The following is a 19366-nucleotide window of genomic DNA, read 5'->3' as shown; positions in this document are numbered from 1 at the left end:
ATTACTCAGCTCCCCTACCACCTGCCAGACGCCCCTATAATCTAGGTCACAGTGTACAGTGTACAATTCACTCTGCAAGGTGAGGTATTCTAAAAAAGCTCTACATTTGTTTTCAAGGGCGTTTTTTTTTTTTTTTAATCTATTATTAAATCAATAATTACTGAAAATATCCTTTAGAATAGCACAAGAAACATAACCGGTATGAAGCTGAATTGGTTGTGCTGCTCCATATCTGAGGGGGCCACTGTCCGTTGGGGGGGTGGGGGTGGCACTGAAGTGATTGAAGTAGAAATGGTATAATTGATGTACAGAATAGTACCCATCAGTAATAATACATAAAACACATTGTACAGTGACATTTTTTCCTTTAATTGTAAATACAGTACAGAAAACAAATTTTAAGAAAGCTCCAAAAATTTACAGTTGACCTGCTGGCGGAACCCAGCAGGCTGAGTACAAAAGACAACGAGTCCGTCAGAAAAGTAAGGACGAGGAGGAGTTTGTTATAGTGTACTTTCATATATAAAAAAGAAAATATATTTACTCTGGATTCTAGTGACACACATTCTAGAATTTTCACCAGTCAAACATTCTAAGGGGAACAAAACGGATCACACACACATACTGTACATCTTCTGACATGGGGGGACCACAGCAACACGGCAGCAACATACAGAGACCGGGCCCATTTCGCCTCCCGTTTTCCCAATATGAGAGCAAATCGATTGCTTTCGTGCGAATAATTTCGTATTACAGGCGGTGAACTTACATTTACAGAAAAAAAAAATCATCCACACATGGTCATATAAATACACATTCCTGGGTTTTGTTTCGTTTCTTGCGGTAGAAAAATAAATTTCAAATGACTATGGATGTTTGTTAAAACCGGTTGATGGAGGATATGAGCACCAAGTGAGAAGGCAGGGCTGCGGAGAGACCCCCGCACGGACCCCTGGGGCAGCGTCTCCTACGCGCTCTTCTGCCTGCGGATGGTGGCTTGCTCCACGATGGTGTAGTAGTGAGCCAGCGACTCCTGCAGCTTGTTGTACAGCTGAGAATGAAATTAAGAGAAGTCAGAGGTCTGTGGAAAGGGAGGAGGCCAGCAGACGTCGCATCTCCAAAGCGATTATGTGAGGAAACTCGATGGTTTACAAATAAACACATTATAAATTGTAATCGCAGAAATGATGAGAGATGAGTGATTTATAAATACATTTAAAGAACGTTTTAATCTCTACTGAACGTCAATGAAAACAGTGCATCAGGCCCATCTAATGAGCTTTGAAACCGCTCCATTAAAGAGATTTATATAGATGTAGAAAGATAAATAGACTTACTCTGGAATTATTGGTGTTGGCCTGGTTCTCGTGGAGCGCCTGTAGCAGCTGATCAATAGAAACGTACGGAAGCCAGACCAGAGGAGCGGTGGCTGACAGAGGCCTCTGAAACGCACCAAACGCCACAACACAACTCAGTTAGGGACAGGTGCCAGCAGGGAAACTCTCAGCCCACATATAACAACTTCCAGTGCTGACACAGAGAGTGGGCCCAGACCTTAGCGAAGACTGCACACTTGGCGTACCTCAATCCCAAAGTACTGGTGGCCCTTCCCCAGCAACGCGTCCACGTACTCCAGAACCAGCTCCACCGCCGGCTCCAGGAGGTCGAAGTTCAGGTAGAGGCGGAGTAAACCGGCGGCGTCCACGGCCTGCGGGGGAGTCAAAAATGCTTCTTCACAGAGTGCACGGATACCTTCTCGAACCCCTACCCCCCACCCCCAACCACCACCGGAACATGAAAGTGTAAAGTGAAAATCGCAGAGAAAGTTGAAAGGACAGTCCCATCCGCGAAGCCGGACCCCGGGGACGACACCGGACTCTCTGGATGTGCGGTTCCTTGCCTTGTATCCGTTCACCAGCCAGTCCGGCAGGGGCACCCCGTGCGACAGCAGCTTGTTGATGACACAGCGGTGGTACTGCGCGTTCTGGGACGGGTAGCTGTCCAGGTAAGACGACAGCAAACGCCAGGCCTCGTCCGTGGCGCTAAGAGGGTGGAAAAAGAGTTTAAGCCAGGAGTTAGTTTTAGGTTTTTTTGGATACACGTTTTTTGGTCATGGTTTGGGCTGCAGCCGTGAAGATCAAACGAACCTGTACTCTTTGGTTGTGATGACCGAGGACAGCTGATTGGCCGCGAGCCAGTTCCACGCCTCGTTCTGCCCCGCCTCGCCATTGTACTGCAGTTTGATACACCTGCAGGGAGAGCAGGGACACATTCAGAGGAGAGGAGACGGTGCCGACATACACACACACACGCAGGGAGGAGCGGACAGCGTGCTGGGCTCAACCAGGTCTAAAGCCTAGTTACTTACTTGAAGGCCAGACCCTCAAAGACAGAGTTCAGGGGCAGCTGGAAGGTCTGACAGAGGGACAGCGCCGAGTCGTAGAGCCCGGCTTGTACCAGCAGGGCCACCATCTCCACCGCGGAGGCGCTGCCTGCAGGACGAGGACACGGCCGTTACGGCTCGGCACAGAATAACCAAACCATGTCGATAAACAGGCTCATATCTGAACTTCAACCCCCCAGCCGGTTCCCAATCACACCAGCACTCTCACTCTGACAGGGGTCAGGGAGTACGAGGAGGCAGAACACAAAAGCTGCCGTGCAGTACTGGGTTAGTCACTGTCCACTGGTGGGGTGGCGTTTTGTTATGGTAATATGTTAAAGAACCCTGCGGACAGGGAAGCGGTCTGAGGGCAGAGACACCTCACCTGCAATGGCCGCCGCGGCCGGGTCATGTTGGGCAAGCGTCAGGCGGCTGCGGGCCAGCGTGTATTCCTTCTCCAAGTCCTTCAGCTCCAGGATCTCAATCTGGCGACTGACTGCGGTTAAACCAAACACACACTGTTACACACATTAACACGGAATTACACATACGGTAACAGTGCACCTGCCAGGAAAGTCACACTGTGATGCAGTCTCAAGTTTTGTTTTTCCATTACTTTCTCACTAGTTCAGTTTATTTAAAGATCTTATATGGAGAGAAGCAATATAGACCGAAGAGGAACCTCAGCCGTTCTGTGTACAATGCTGGTCATTGTAATAACACATCTGAAACATGTTGACTTCGTGTGCAAGCTTTTAATCACAGATCAAAACACACAGCAGAACAGAAGGCCGTGCAGAGGGGATGGACTGGTGTACCTGGGCCGGCCGCGCTCTCTCCATCGTGGCTCCTCTTCGGGGACGTGCCTGGGCGTTCATACTGAGGACGACAAGTCACACCATGAGAGACACCGGCACAGACGCTGGGATGGAGTTATTTACATATTTGTGTCCTTTGATCAGTGAGAGGGAGGAGGCAGCAGAGAGAGAGATGCGCAGAGACAGAGAGAGAGAGACTTAGAGACAGAGGGAGAGTACGGAGGGCCGAGCTCACCACTCCCCCGGAGGCCGGCTGCACGATCCAGGCGTAGTCTGGCCGGATGAGCCGCAGGCAGTTCATGGCGGCCAGGTAGCAGTTGACCTGCTTCTGCAGCCCGTGGCGGGTGCGCACCTCCCTGCCCAGACGCATGCCGTACTCGAACATCACGGTGCCGGCTGAGGGGAGAGGGACACAGACACTCAATCTGCATCTGGCGCGTTTTTTTTTTTTTTTTTAAACTTGCTTCGTCTTTAAAAACTAACACTGCCCACCGCCCCCTAATCCCCCCGCTCCGCGCTCGAGATGCAAAGGGTTCTTATTGATCCAATAACCATCAACAGTCCTCGCCCCCCCCCCCCCCATCATATGAATCACTGAATATGTATCGCAATCAGAGCCGCGTACCTTTCCTGTAGTTGTGCCGGTTGATGTGAAAAGCGTAGAGCAGCTCATAGTAATTGTGGGTCATCAGGTCCACGGCTCGGGCGCGTGACTCGATAATACTGACCACCTGCAACGAGAGGACACCCCATCTCACTCTGTTCACCTCCTGGTCCAGAGCAGCCCACAGCGGGCTGGGAGATGGGAACCACAGTACACAGTGCAGGGGTCACATACTAGGATTCACAAACTGTTCCTGGGGTACCCCCGCCCTGTGGCTTTTATTCCAACTGAGCTCTTAATGACTTAATTGAACCGTTATGGCATGGTTAGTCCAATTAAGAACTCCAGGGCAGGTGTGGAAACCACCATTGTAGGCAACGCCAGGGACAGCAAACAACCAGCACAAAGGCAGCCCGAACCCGAGTGAGGGATAACGTGTAACAGGATAAGTGAGGGATAGGCCCAGCTAATAAACGACATGATCAGGGTTTTAACATCCTCCAGCAGCGCCCCTCACCTCGTCATGCAGGTTGACATAGGGGAACTGCACCAGGTCCCGTAGCTGGGCGCGCTCACATAGGACCACCACCAGCTGGCGCAGGCAATCCAGCTGCCTGCAGAAATGACATGCACACAGCAGTCAGGGCACAGTGCCACGGAGGACAGAGACACATTTGGGTTACGACACAAGAGCACCATCTCCCGCAGGGGGAACAGTGGGGGGTTCAGACAAGCCGTACCTGCTGGAGTCCGGGTTCTGAGTCAGCGCCTCATAGGCCTGGCTATTGTGTCCGAGGTCCAGGTGGTGTTTGAAGATTCGGGTTCTCAGAGCCGCCTGCGGGGGAATCGACAGGGTTTGTAACTAAATGGGTCACAGCGGAGGAGCTCTGAGGGAACGCACTGCAGGGGGGCACCCGGCCTGCCTTACCTGGCTCCTGACATCGTTGGCGGCCTCGGGGATGGCCATGGTGGCCAGCTGAATGACCAGCTCGGGCAGGCCCACATCCTCCAGCAAGCGCAGCACCTGCACAGACACACAGAGACACACACAGACCCACACAGTCCAGGTTAAGCAATGAAATACGGAAATATGTGCCTGTGTGTGTGTTTGTGTACACCGATCAGCCATAACATTAAGACCACTGACAGGTGAAGTGAATAACACTGATAATCTCGTTATCATGACACTTGTCAGTGGGTGGGATATATTAGGCAGCAAGTGAACATTTTGTCCTCAAAGTTGATGTGTTAGAAGCAGGAAAAATGGGGAAGCGTAAGGATCTGAGCGACTTTGACAAGGGCCACATTGTGATGGCTAGACGACTGGGTCAGAGCATCTCCAAAACTGCAGCTCTTGTGGGGTGTTCCCGGTCTGCAGTGGTCAGTACCTATCAAAAGTGGTCCAAGGAAGGAAAAGCTGTGAACCGGCGACAGTGTCATGGGCGGCCAAGGCTCATTGATGCATGTGGGGAGCGAAGGCTGGCCCGTGTGGTCCGATCCAACAGACGAGCTACTGTAGCTCAAATTGCTGAAAAAGTGAATGCTGGTTCTGATAGAAACGTGTCAGAACACACAGTGCATCGCAGTTTGTTGCGTATGGGGCTGCGTAGCTGCAGACCAGTCAGGGTGCCCATGCTGACTCCTGTCCACTGCCGAAAGCGCCTACAATAGACACGTGAGCATCAGAACTGGACCACGGAGCAATGGAAGAAGGTGGCCTGATCTGATGAATCACGAGTTCAAGGTGTTGACTTGGCCTCCAAATTCCCCAGATCTCAATCCAATCGAGCATCTGTGGGATGTGCTGGACAAACAAGTCTGATCCATGGAGGCCCCACCTCGCAACTTACAGGACTTAAAAGATCTGCTGCTAACGTCTTGGTGCCAGACACCACAGCACACCTTCAGAGGTCTAGTGGAGTCCATGCCTCGACGGGTCAGGGCTGTTTTGGTGGGAAAAGGGGGACCTACACAATATTAGGCAGTAGGTCATAATATTACAGCTGATCAGTGTATTTATAATAAAGATGTGGTGACTAAGACCCAGGGAGCTCTCACTAAATTCTAGGGAATCATCTCAGCTTCTCTCTCATCACTCCTGCATGTAGCGCCAGTACAACACAAACAGGGAATGAATGTTCCCCGTCTGAAACGCGAAATGTCTCCGTCCAAACACACACTCAAGGTCAGTAGAGCTTGCGCAGGCGCTCTTTACGCTGCACAGAACTAAAACTGGACTGGACTGCGTAACGTATCGACCCACAGCCAGCGCTGCCCGGCGTGGCGGCCCGTACCTTGTTGTAATACTGCAGGCGGGGGGCAGTGGCCGCTTCCTCCTCCTCCTCTGTGCCAGTCAGGCGCAGCAGGAAGTTCTCCCTCTCCACCTCCGTGGCCGCTTCCTGGAAACACTGCAGGGCCTGCAAACACACAACACGACGCTCACACCCTTCACCGTCCCTCTCACACACAACACTCAACGTAGCGGAAGACGAGTGGAGACAAGCACGAGGAGGTACGAGACAAGAGAGAGTAAAAACTCATGCAGGAGGCTTTCAGTTACTCACCTTGTGTCCTTCCCCAGTGGCCAGATAGCACTGTCCCAGCACAAACCGGCAGGACCCCACGTTCACCTGACACCAGGGGCTGATGAGCCGGATGTACTCCTGTAAGGAGAGGGAGAGACTCACTGGGCCGGACAAGAAGACCAGATCAAAGACGGACAAAGGACGCTATGGAATGGATACCAACACATGAAAAAAGCCCTAGAAGACATCCATGTGGAAATTGGGAGGATGAAATGATAGACTTGGCAGGCATGACGTGGAAACATCACATTTAGATTTCTATTCCGGACCTATATTTCTCAAATGTAATCACGACAATCTTGCCAACAAAATCAAAAGTGCTTGAGGTGAATAAAAAGAGGCAGATAAAAAACAGATTAATGAGAAGATCTATAAAAACCAAAGTTCTTTCCAGAGTGAAGTGCCTGAGGTCTTTCCCTCGATCCCAGACAGACAGACGTCACTCACTTGCAGTTGGGTGTACTGGCAATTTCCCATGAGACACTCTGGGAACAGGAAGCCTGGATTGCTCGGCCATCTAGAGCATCAAACTAAGGAACGACAACCTACACGTGGTAAGCGATAACAACAACCTCAGCCTCAGTTTACTGTATTTATTAAACACTACGACATGATACTGCTATTGTTTTTTAAACCATTAGAACGCGACAACCAAACCCCACATCCTGTCGGGTGGTCGAAACACTAGGTAAAGGGATACAGGTGCTGGGAGAGGTAGCCCACGATGGCGGAGATCATCTGCGGCCAGTTCAGGGCAGCTTGGCTCAGAGGCGTGTTCTGCTGCGCGTAGATCTGGGACACGATGACCCGCCGGGCCACGTTCTGGTAGAACAGCTCGACCACGGTCTGGGGGCTCAGCACTACAGGGGAGGAGCAGCATTAGGAGTCGAGGGGCATCTACACCCCTCTGATCCCAGATGTGAGGGCTCAGGTTTTTTTTTAAATTTATTTTCTGGCACTTCTTACCGGATTTATTGGGGCTCAAGGCGGGCGAGTCGGACAGCTCCAGGACGGAGAGGTGCTGCAAGTTGGCGTCTCTGAAAGGGGTAGAAAATAAGAAAAACACGTCAAGTATAACGGGGGATTTTGATGCCACTCAAGGTGTAAAGCGTCACAGCTTGTGTGGGAATCTCACATTTAACCAGGGCTTTCCCCGTGTCAAAGTACAACCAGCTCATTTTGGATGGAAATCCCCATAACAGACTTTGTTTTCCTAATAACAGAGGTTAAGATGCGCACAATATGCTTTCATTGTGTTCGGCGAGAGAGAGGAACCGTTGTGCGCATCCTAACCTTTGTTATTATATTTTTTCTCGTCAACCCCAGTCATACTCACAGCGTGTCCAGAGGCACGGCAGTGGACAGGCACTGGCTGGCCCACCGGACCAGGTAGTAGGAGCAGAGCAGGTAGGCCGTCCTCGGGATGAGGTCCTGCTGCATCTGGAGGAGCTGCCCCCCCCCGCCCAGGTACACCTGCGGGACAGACAGCGGCTCAATCTCTGGCTCCCACGATGCACTGGGGACGGGCGGTCTACTTCCTATCATGTGCAGTTGGGTTAATCCCGATACACCTTCTCCCTCTCCTTTCTTTCTCAATCTTCCCGATCTGGGTTAGAGAGACTCAGAGGAGGAGAGCGAGAAGGTGGGTTGGGGGGCGGGGGCATGCTGGCACTCACGTGGTCTCCCAGGCGCAGGTAGAGCTGTTGCAGGATGAGCAGGTCCCTGCAGAAGAGCACCCGGGTCATGGCACTCTGACACACCGCCTGGCACACCACCGCCACCGCCGGGCTGCTGCCGTACAGCTGGGACAGGTTAACGCGCACGCCGAGTGGCTGGGCTGGGGGGGACAGGAGATGGCACATTGGACACAGACGCATTCCACCCGAGCTCTTCAACGACTGCTCTGATCTAAATCTCCTGGTCTCCAGCCCTTAAGGAGGACAGAGAGTGGCGCGGCTCTCCAGGAACCATAGTATCATCGTTATAAAGGAACGGATTTTAAATAATGAAGCAAGCCGCATTTAAATCGCGCTCCAGTCAGGACCGACCCGCTGCCAGATTCCCCTCCATCTCGGCCTCTGTCTCGTAGTCCATCTCCCGCAGAAGGATGGCCATGGCGTTCACTGGGTTCCTGATGTCTTGTAGTTTGTTCTGGATGTCCTCGATGACGTTATCGCTGAAACGGCAGAACAAAACCGAGATTACGACTGGGCCAACACGATCGGGGGGACAGGGATCGATACGGCCAAAAACGACGTGGATAAAATCAATACACAGACAGAGAAAAATGTAAAAAGGAGGAGGAGGAGCGGCCTGTGTCCAGCACTCACTTGTCATTGGCCAGCAGGATCTCCAACACCTGCTCGGCCGCACACTCCGGGGACTGCAGGTGCTCCAGGGCCTTCTCGATGATGTAGGCCATCTCCCCCGACACCGACTCCCCCACCATCCGCAGGCACTGCACCAGCTGCAGGACGTCCCGCGCCACGTCCGGGTCTGCCAGGGAGACAGACAGCCACCCCAGAGTCACCCTCAGTCCAAAACATCCTGCCCAACCACAACCGCCTCCGCCTCGAACCCACGTGTACAGGTACAGAACACCGGAGGGCTTACAGGAGTAGTCACAATACCACCCAACAGACAGGAAAACAAACAGAGGGGACATCACAACAGTGTGTCCGGTGTGCAGACTCACCTTCCGCGAGGGGAGTCTCTTCTTCAGAGGACAGGTTGTCGTCAGAGGACAGGTACAGGTGATCAACAGCAAAGCAGGGGACCAGGAAAGACATGAACCCCTGGAAGAGATTAGATTCAAGTGGTGGAGGTTGAGTGGGAGGTGGACGTTTACTTTTTACTTTTTTCATACCGCTAGCGAAATCAGACCCTCTGTAAATGGTAAGGACCGTCCGATCGAGCGCGTTATGGTTTCCATGCAAGAAGCCCCCCGCCTCACCTTCTTCAGTAGGCACACTGTGGAGGTGCAGGGGTTGATGTGCAGGGCGAGCGGGGCAGACAGGTCCTCCTGGTATTGCAGACAGCAGGCGTAGAACTTGGACCAGAACTCGACCTGCAGTTGGCGGTACTCCTCCTGGGAGAACTCGTACTCCGTCACGCTGCCCTGGAGCTGCGCACGCAGACACAGACAAGAACGAAAAGCAAAAAGGCATTTTCAGGACAGCAGACACAAGGCACACACCAACAGCACAATTATTATTATTAAAAAACAAAACAAAACACTCCATTAAAGGAAGTATATTGAAACACATTCTGCAACAACTTCCTGAGCGTGCAATCGACTCAGCACTTACTTCACTCTCCACCGCAACCGTCACCTCTTTCTTCAGAGCCTCCCAGGAGAGGTCGGCGATCCTCTCGGCGCCCCTGCGGTAGATCTGGGGGCAGAGAGCGCAGCAGTGAGACCTCGTCAGCCCGGGCGGCACACAGCAGCATAAAACCGAATTAGCAGCCAGCTTTCCAGTCTGCCGAGCAATTAATGTCTGTTCTGTAGCCCCCCATCCCATCTCCCCCTCACAGCCCCCTCCGGTGACGGAGCAAGCGACACGGAAAGCACAAGATCACCTGCAGCGCCTTGAGCAGAGCCGAGGCCGTGAACCTCCCGGGAGAGAAGAGCGTTTCCAGATAGGTCTCCTGTCGAAAGAAGGACAAAACGTTTCAGAATTTGAGTCTCAGAACACAAGAAAGGCTTTTGTTTTGCTTTTATAAACCTTGTTCCCTGTGAAGCCGTCTATCAAGGTTCTGGGGATCACGATCGACGGGACCAACACGGGCACCCGGAGCTGGGAGGAGGCCATAGCGAAGGTCCAAAAGAAGATCCACGGCTGGAGCACAAGGACCTTGACGATGGCTGGTAAGGTGCTGGTCGTCAAGGCCATCCTCTTCCCGATACTCCTCTACGTAGGAATGATCTTCCCCCCAGACAAGGTCATCGCAAAATTTGTGACCCGAATTATATTTCGGTTTGTCTGGGGGAGCAAAATGGAGAGGCTGAAAAGAGTGCAGATGGTGAAGGGTACCCTGGATGGAGGCAGGGGGGTCCCGGACGTTGTGCGGCTGATTAAGGCGCAGGGGCTGCCCTATGTGGTCAAGAACATCCAGGCTGCTGGCAAGAAGGTGAGTTTCATGAACCGCTTTTATTTTGCCAGCAGCCTGAGACCATTCGGCCTCTGCGCCATGGATAACACCAGGCCGCACTCGTGGGATCCCCCGCCGTTCTACAGGGTGCTCCGAGCCTTTGCGCTCGAAGTAGGCCTCCATAAAGTCGTGCTGGCCTCCTGGGATTATAAGACCATCTGTAGCCAGATGAGATCTACCCAGGAGACCAGCCGGATAGAAGATTTCCCTCCCGAAACCTGCCGGTTTATCTGGGCTAACGCTACGCACGTTTGCCTCACGAATACGCAGAAAGATGTCTCCTGGATGGCTGTGAGTCGGTGTCTCCCCACCCGAGTGTTCATGCACAGAAGGGGCATAGCTCCTTATGACACCTGCCCCTATAAGGGTTGCCTGGAGAAGGAGACGGAAGCTCACATCTTTAGTGAGTGCCCCTCCGCCCACAGGGTCTGGCTCCTGTTTTCTCCGTTCCTCCACAGGTTTGCCGTTCCTGCGCGGGCGACCGCCCAGCAGATCCTGTACGGTCCTGCCAGGGGACTATCATCATCCACCCTGAGGTGCTGGTGGCGTGTCGTCTGCGCAGTGAAGCAGGCACTGTGGGAGGGACGGAACATCTGTCTATTCAAAAAGCAGGAGCTGGACCCGATTGTCATCGCGCGGAGGGGCATGGTGTTCGTAAGGGACTATGTCAATCTGGAGGTCCATCAGAGGGGCAAGGAGGAAGCCTATAAGAACTGGCACATACAAGATCTGGGGGAGCTCAGGATCCCATGATGGGACCCACCTCCGGGGACGGTCAGTTCCCCCTGCTGGAGCCCGAGCCCAAGATCTTTTAATTATTTTATGGATGATTGTTTTTAAAACGATTTTAAAAATGAATCTTAATTGTTTTTAAAGATTTAGTTGTTTTTAAATCACTAATTGTTTTAGGGGTTTTTTGGTTTCGTTTTGTTATATTCTTTTGTCAAATACATTGTCCGTCTTGGATTTAATTTTAAATGCATTGGACCTTTTTTGTTTGTTTTTTATTTTTACCTTTTTAATTGTTTCTTTATTTTGTCCAATGCATTTTCAGTTATTTTCAATGTATTGAATGGTGAGCAGTTTTGCTTTAATCACGTTTGTTTTGTTGTTTTGGGCACGTTTATTTTAAGTTAATTGTTTTGTTTTTCGTTAAAATCACAAAGATTTTAAAAGTTTTTAATCACAAGTATTAAAAATTTGAATTGTTATGAAATTGTAAAATACTACACCCAATAAAACAGTATTTATAAACCTTTAACCACCGACAGAACATTGTGTGGCAGCTCCCTCCCTGTTGTTGTTGTTTAGTATCCCATAAAACAGCCCCCACACAATGAACCTGGGTCTACTTTTCTAGTATTCCATCTCCCCTTACCATTTATTTCCGTTTAAGTATGTTTATTTCTATTCTTATTAGGGCTGGGCGGTATACCGTAAAAAAACGATATACCAGTATTGATTTACGGACCAGTTTGGAATTTTACCATACCTTCATATCAGTATTTTAAAGTTTTGAATAATTTACTATTTACGGTGTCATAGCATTCAGCTACCAGTAAACGGGATCGTGTTTGCGTATGCCACAACTTGCTGCGCCGGCTGCTTGAGACTGCGCTCTCTGACATGAGACGCATCTGATCAAAAAACACAGACAGTGTTCGTGTAACACAAATTTCCACAGATCTGCGCAGATCTGCACAGCTCCACCAATGGGATAGGTTGGATCCTGCAGATTGCGCTACAAGAACATGACCACCTTTCTTCACAAACCCTGCAGAAATCAATGTAATTGGATGATATTATTTTCATATTTGTTATTTAAAAAAATAGAATTGCCAATCATTTAAGTAACAACTTAATTATTGTGCATCACAGATTTACATTCAATTTTGTAAAAATAATTGATGTAATTATTTAATAAAGCATTGACAAGTGTTGATATAGATGCTGTTCACAGCTTCATTGTGTAATGAAAGTTGACATTCGCCTCCGCTAACAAGGGGGCAGCAGTAGTTTTCATACAGCTCTTCTGCCTTCTTGATTTCTGCATAATCTTTTGTCTGACAGCCACAGCTCGCCTCCCGCAGCAGCTTCTCAGAGCTGCGCTGCGCTGTGTGATTCTGCGCAGATTTCTGTGGCTGGGTCTTAGTGGCATCACGCAGAAACACTGCAGTAACACGCGTCTCCGAGTCTCTGCGCAGAGCTGCGCTTCTCGAACGCGACCCTTGTTCTGGAATGAATGTGCCTCAGCCAAATATCGAAAATAAATTCTATGTGCATTGCGTGTTGACATAAACAAACGTGATCAATGCACAATCAATGAAGACAAGATGGAGGAGAGCAGTGTGGCTGAAACTTCACAGCAAAGTGACCCTTCGTGAATCTGTCCCGAGGTACGCACCCTGGGGTCCTGGTCCTCCCCGATGTTGACCTCCTCCTCTGGGGGGGGCTGCACAAACACCTGGTTCCACTGACCTGCCGTGTTACTGCGGGAAGAACAGAGCAAGCACTGAGAACCGCAACGGTCACACCCGGACATAAACTGCACCCTAAAACAATCCCCGAAAAGTCTATCCGTAATTAGTTGACTGCCTTTATTTTAATATATTTATATAAGGGGCCACCAGACATTATAGCTGAATCAGATCTACGAGCCGTTTTAAAAATGATTCAGCTAGGCCGACGGCGTTTGACACGGCTTGATTTCACCGACAGGGATTTCAGTGGCAATGGCCGGCGGACTGCGATCACTTACTGCTCAAAGTTGATGTACTTCACAACCGTCTGGTTCTCATCGTCCAGCCAGAGCGCCCAGACGTCGGTGGAGGTCAGAGAGAAATCCACCAGAGTCTCCTGCACACACAGAGAGAATTAAAGAAATATGTACCATCTGTGATACCAGCCCTAGACTACAAAGAGAATCCCGAAGCTCGACTGACATTCGTTTACCAACACTAACTGGGTGTAACTTGAGCAAGAAGACAGACAAACGAGTGTGGAGACCCTCGTTCAGAGGAGTGTAAAGGTGGGCACCTGCGTGGCAAACAGCGAGGAGATGTGGTCCAGGCTGAAGCGGTTGCTCTCCGTGCTCACAAGCTGGAAGACGCAGAACTGCCCTCTCTTGGGGATGTTGAGGTAGACGCCCAGGCAGAGGCCGGTGGAGGAGGAGAAGGACAGGCGCAGCTTGTGGCCCTGGCCCAGGCTGCTCCTCACATCCCTGTTCACCGGCATGTACTCCAGCATGTCGGCCACCATCAGGCACATCTGGTCCTGCGGGGGGGAGGCTGTGGTCAGCACGGCCATCGTTTCAAATACAGAGCATTCACGCACTCGCAGAGAGACGGACATCTCTAAGGCTATCCCCCGCTGCACAGAAACTCCACCACAAATGAAACACTCACTTTGTACGACCACATGCGCAGCTTGTGATCCTGACACAGGGCGAAGATGAAGGTGTCGCTCTCCAGCTGCCTCACGGCCAGACTCAGGGGCACGTCTGAGGGGCTCTGGTCACCCCTGTTGGGAAAACCAGTCAATCATCGGTACAGAGAGATACGCCAATGTAAAACCGGTGGTGCGTTAATTAAAAACGCGCACACCATCTTCTCCTTAGTGGCTCATGGAAAAACTTGAGACCCAAACGTGAGAGAAGGGGATCTGAAGTGGCAGGTTGATCAGGAGTAAATATTTCTACAGGAAATTAAGTGGCATGTTTAACGGGTCTACAGATATTTGTGAACACGTCTCTCTTTCTCTCACCTCATGGCTGTTGGCATCCAGCCCGCCAGGAAGCGCTGGACCACAGAGCTCTGCTTCAGCTCCAGGACAGACACACTTCCTGAAGGAAACACAATGGGGAGACAAAGAGCTAGTTAACATTATCTAGAAGACACCAGTATTTCAGATATCAATTCAGTACAATAGATGTTGATTAGCAATATGCTGTAATGCAAATTCATGCTTTCATCTTCTTAGAGACAGAAAGAGAATTGAAGCATGATCTAGGCCTCAAGGAGTTTGCAGAGGGGAGAGGGGAAGTGGCAGCTCTGAACTGAACAAGACCCGTCCATAAAGGGAAGCAAGTAGGAGGCCAAGCTCTCAGTCTCACCTTGCACATCATGGGCGGGCAGACGGACGATCAGCATGCCCCCCGCCACCGATGCCACGGCGAAGTGAGCCTCCCCGTCACCGCTGACCCAGGCCGCAGAGGCGCTGGAGGGGGGCACCTGGCCTGGCACGGCGGGGATCACGAAGTAGGTCGAGGGGTCCCTCAGGTTCAGCTTCCCCACGTCGGTGAATATGGACTGCATCTGCAGCTCTGTGACCAGCTCCTGGACGTCACAGGCACAAAGCAGATTCATGTTTTAGTCTGACTGAACACAGATTTTTGGATTCACAAAAAAAAAAAAAAAAAAGGAAATAATCAACAACAGCAGTTTGTTGGAAGACAGTCAGTCATACGAGGGGTGTGAGTTTGTGGATTATCTTTCAGATGATCGAAGCAGATAAGCTTCATGTTAACAAGTCATTTCTGGGCTCCACACTTCAAGAAAGATATCAAGAAAGCCTGGTCGGGGCATGTCCCCGCTACCCATGGTCATGTAGTGAGAGACGGGCTGCGATGAGATCGATTGCCCTCCGATCTGATTGTAAGCTTGTCGGAGCCGCTAGGATTTGATTAAACTTGTTAAATATTTACGGCTCGATCGGCACCGATCGTGGAGAGTGACGTGATCAGCAGCCAACAAGAGCTGAGCTGACTGAAGAAGAGAGAAGAAACAGCAAGAATAAACATGACAGGAGAATAAGATTGTCATACGTATTTATTAAAATACTTCAAATACCAATGGTTGTTTCGGGGCACGTTATTCTAAAATACTATACGCTTCTTCTGTTTGTCCACACAGACGAACACAAACAACAAAAGCGGCTTGTGGTCGCGTACTTTCCGCAGTTTTGCACAGATCTGCAGAAATCCACTGACCCCATTGGTGGAGCAGCGCAGATCTGCGCTACACAAATGTGACCTGTACATGTGCACATCTGTGTTTGTTGACCTTTTCGCTGTATGGATCACGCGCGCGTTTCTGCAAGATTTGGAGGCTGTGACGTAGATTGCCACGACAAGGATGTCAGATCAGTCGTGTAGTGTGTGTTCCCCTGTACTTAAGCGATCGTGTAGTGTGCGCTCCTTCACGACGCAAAAGTCACAAATTCGGTGCAAAATAGTCGTTAAGTGTGAGCTGCGCACTGTTCACAAAATCGGGTCGGATTGTAGAAATCGTGTAGTGTGACCCCGGCATTAGTTATTAATGGACACCAAATCAGCACGATGGGGCGAATGGCCTCCTCTCGTTTGGACATTTTCTTATGTTCTTATGTGGTAACAGTGCGAGACAATGGGGGCTCCCTATTCTCTGCAGTTCTGACAGAGAGGGGCGTGGCGGGGCACTTACACTGCGGTACATGCGTGACGGGTGGGGCAGCACCAGCCGGTGCACCGTCTGGTTGGTGACGAGGAGGATGATGACATGGTTGTAGGTCTCCTGGATGTGGACGCCCCCGGGCAGCAGGGTGCAGTTGACGATCTTCAGACGGAGCGAGTTGTTCAGGAGGTTGGTGTCCAGAGACTGCTCCACCAGCTGCACCGTGTCCCCCGAGGTGCTCCTGCAGAGACGGAGCAGAATGGCGCTCAACACAACCCATGGGACTCTCCGGTGGCAACGTTTAAAACTGGGCTACTCGAGCCCACGCGTTCCCGCTCACCCACTAACCTTCTCACACCGCTTTACGCAGATAAACGGTGAGGAGGGGCACTTGATTTCTGACTTACCTCCTACAGAGAGTAAGGAAATCATTACAACTCCCCCCCCCCCCCCCCCCAACTAAAGTAAACTGGCACACACAACCCAAAACAAACCTGACAATCATTCTTCTTTGGCAAAACTGATTCAAACAGTCTGACAGGGATAAACAGGCCCAGGTCAGTAGAGCCTCTAGCACTGTTGCTCACCAGTGTATGAACCGGTTGCTCGTAACCGACAGAAGTTTGCCGCTCTCTTCGTAGTAAAATCCTCCGGCGCTGTCAGCATACCTGACCCCAGGAAGAGCGTTCACACCTGCAATCAATCGAGACAAGGATTTCATCACATTATTGTAATCAGGGCTGGCACAAGGTTCGGCCCTGGATTCTGAAATCAGTTACAGCGTCTTTAACCCCCATCTGCTGCAGATCTGAGAGACGTGGTAATTGCAACTGGTTAAGTAAAGGGTTAAATTAAGCAATTAAGGAGTGGAGGGGATACAAAAACCAACACAGATGTTTCTTGGCCCTCAAAGACAAGGGCTGTCAGACTCTAGTCCTGGGGGGCCACAGTGTCTAATGGTTTTTGTTCTAATTACTTTATTAATGACATTATTGACTCAGGTAGGCTTAACTCAAAATGTCATCTTTTAATTGTATAGTTGCTACCTTACAATTTGTCCATGACTCAAACACATTGAACCCACAGGACATTTCAGAGTCTGGAGAGAAGTGTTCAATGAATCATGTTAATTGTTTAATTAGACCAATTAAGGAGGCAAGCGCTGGGCTGGAACAAAACAATGCAGACACTGCCGCCCCCCAGGCCTGGAGTCCCACACCCCTGTAGGCACTTTTTACTTAATTTTAAAACTACAAGGAATTCCCAATAGACACAATAAGAGCAGAATATCTACTATTTCTAACGGGACACCCAGCACTGCAAGAGTTGAGTGACACTAGACTGAGATGGAGAGAGAATGAGATACTATTATAAGCGTGATCGGGATTGCTAATCAAACAGATCACAGACACCGTGCATGATAATAAGGGTCAATACCTATTGCCAACAAGGCCAGAAAAGACCATGTGGGCGTGATTTTGCGGACAATTCAAGATACACACAACACTACACAACCGATTCCTCAGCAATTCAGCGCTGGATCTCAGAGACTAACTTAACGCACCAATAATGAATAAGACATACTTTAGCAGGAAGTTAATAATTAGATATATCAATAACGCAAAAGTGGCGGCAATAAAAACAAAAATACATCAGAATAAGGAAGTGTCACTAAAGCCCAATGCAACACTAAAAGCCTCCGTATTACTTTATTATGGCGGTTATCGATTCATTGAACTGTAACCGGCTTCCGTGACGGAAATCAATAAAGAGAAAGAATATGTGATCATGCACTATAACCCGAAGGAAAGGTGACTGTATGGATGTAAGTGGCAGGTTTTGAAATCGGCTCCGGTGTGTGAAGGGGCTGTGAAAGGCACAGGAGCAGCATGGCAGGACCCGCAGCGTGCATCCCCTGTCCTGCTCAGTGTCCGCGTTTACAGTCTCCCTCTCCGGGCTGGCGGGACACACGATGGGCCTGGGGCTCCGGACAGCTTTACCTGGGTTGACGGTTATGTCTCGGAACCTCTGCAGGGTTTCCCTCTCGAACCCGCAGATCTCTATGAAACTCCTCTCCACAGCCGCCGCCATCTTCGCCGCGGTGCACCCTGGGAGGCAGCAGGAAGTGTCCGAAGAGACGCGCCATCGGCTGCGTTCAAACTCTTAAAGAGACAGTGCCGCGTTTCGGCGTACGAGACTTTAGTTTGCATAGTTTCTCATTTGTGTTTGCATTTATATGTATTTATTTAATTCACTTTCATTTATTGCATGCTTTTTTTTCAGTGTTTAATGTTATTTCACTATCATTACATTTCTTAGCCGACAACGTCGGCTAAGAAATGTAATAATAGTGAAATAACATTAAACACTGAAAAAAAAAGCATGCAATAAATGAAAGTGAATGTTTGCAATATATCACACTATTGTTTACATACAGTTAGCCATTGATACAGCTGCCAAAAACAGCTGATGTTTTTAGATTTTACTGGAGCAATCTAGGTACAGTCCAGTGTCCCCCCACCTGGGATTGAACCCCGAGCCTCCGCTCCCTCCAGAGTCCAGAGCCCTGGCTGCTACTCCACACTGCTATTTTCTGCATCAATTAATTGATTGATAATTGGATACTTGGGAATAGCTTTTTGCTCTGGTTGCTGGATGGTCATCCTGGAGTTACTGTGTGTGTGTGCGGTGCTGTGCAGTGCAGGAGCAAGGGAAATGGTGAGACATTAAAATGAAGAAACGAAAAACATATAGACTAAGGAGATATTTAAATAGAAAAATAATATACTTTAGCTGGTAGTGTTAAGGAGAAATAAGGTATTTTAAAGAGACAAACAAAAGATAGCCTTTAGTTTACAGTGTGTAGGTTTCTTGTTCTTGTTCTGCTCCTGCACTCCACTCCTGTGTGTGACTGTGAGTATAAGGTTGGTGTTGTTTTAAAGAATTGTTGGACTCTTTTCTGATCATATTTTGTTGTTTTTGTATGAATAATTGATACTGAAACTTTTAAATATACTTTGTTTTATTTGAAAATAAAGACTTAAATATTACATTCCTCTGCCCGTAACTTAACTGAGTTAAAGAACTCATGGGAGGTATTCTAGAAGTTAATTTAGGGGACCCTGCCCACCAAAAGCAAATCAACAGGGTGTCAGAGTCTGATAGTACCCTCGCCAAGTTACACATACATTACACCACTCGAGTTGTGAAAGTTAACATGAGGAACCCCTGAAATGAGCGATTGGGCAATTGCATATGTGCCCTAGTCCCCAAAGGTCATTCTTTCCAATAAACACAATTGCATTAGGAAATCGCTTTCATCTCATGGTCTTACATCTAACTTTAAACATTACTCATGAAGAGGGATTTGATGGTATTGATAATTCACAATAAAG

The 19366-nt window shown here is 49.6% G+C and overlaps 1 protein-coding gene across 1 annotated transcript; it reads right to left on the bottom strand.

Annotated features, from left to right (window-relative positions):
- Window positions 1–345: 345 nt before the first annotated feature.
- On the bottom strand, window positions 346–18092 carry nup160 (nucleoporin 160). The gene is made up of 35 exons (XM_066700698.1): window positions 17972–18092; window positions 16559–16664; window positions 16002–16212; window positions 14654–14876; window positions 14305–14383; window positions 13947–14061; window positions 13579–13815; window positions 13301–13398; window positions 12947–13031; window positions 9970–10038; window positions 9699–9782; window positions 9344–9514; window positions 9086–9185; window positions 8721–8886; window positions 8439–8566; window positions 8067–8227; window positions 7727–7863; window positions 7357–7427; window positions 7091–7250; window positions 6838–6907; window positions 6370–6468; window positions 6100–6222; window positions 4734–4829; window positions 4546–4640; window positions 4323–4419; window positions 3827–3932; window positions 3437–3597; window positions 3202–3262; window positions 2769–2879; window positions 2369–2492; window positions 2148–2249; window positions 1901–2042; window positions 1583–1708; window positions 1338–1442; window positions 346–1051 (listed from the first exon to the last, which is right to left on the bottom strand). The coding sequence occupies exons 1-35, from the start codon at window positions 18060–18062 to the stop codon at window positions 968–970; spliced, it is 4194 nt and encodes a 1397-aa protein (XP_066556795.1). The 5' UTR covers window positions 18063–18092; the 3' UTR covers window positions 346–967.
- Window positions 18093–19366: the final 1274 nt, after the last annotated feature.

The sequence above is a fragment of the Amia ocellicauda genome, chromosome 4, assembly GCF_036373705.1.
Source record: "Amia ocellicauda isolate fAmiCal2 chromosome 4, fAmiCal2.hap1, whole genome shotgun sequence".
Taxonomy (NCBI): domain Eukaryota; kingdom Metazoa; phylum Chordata; class Actinopteri; order Amiiformes; family Amiidae; genus Amia; species Amia ocellicauda.
The sequence above is the reverse complement of the archived record's forward strand: the minus strand, read 5'-3'. Positions and strand labels throughout refer to the sequence as shown.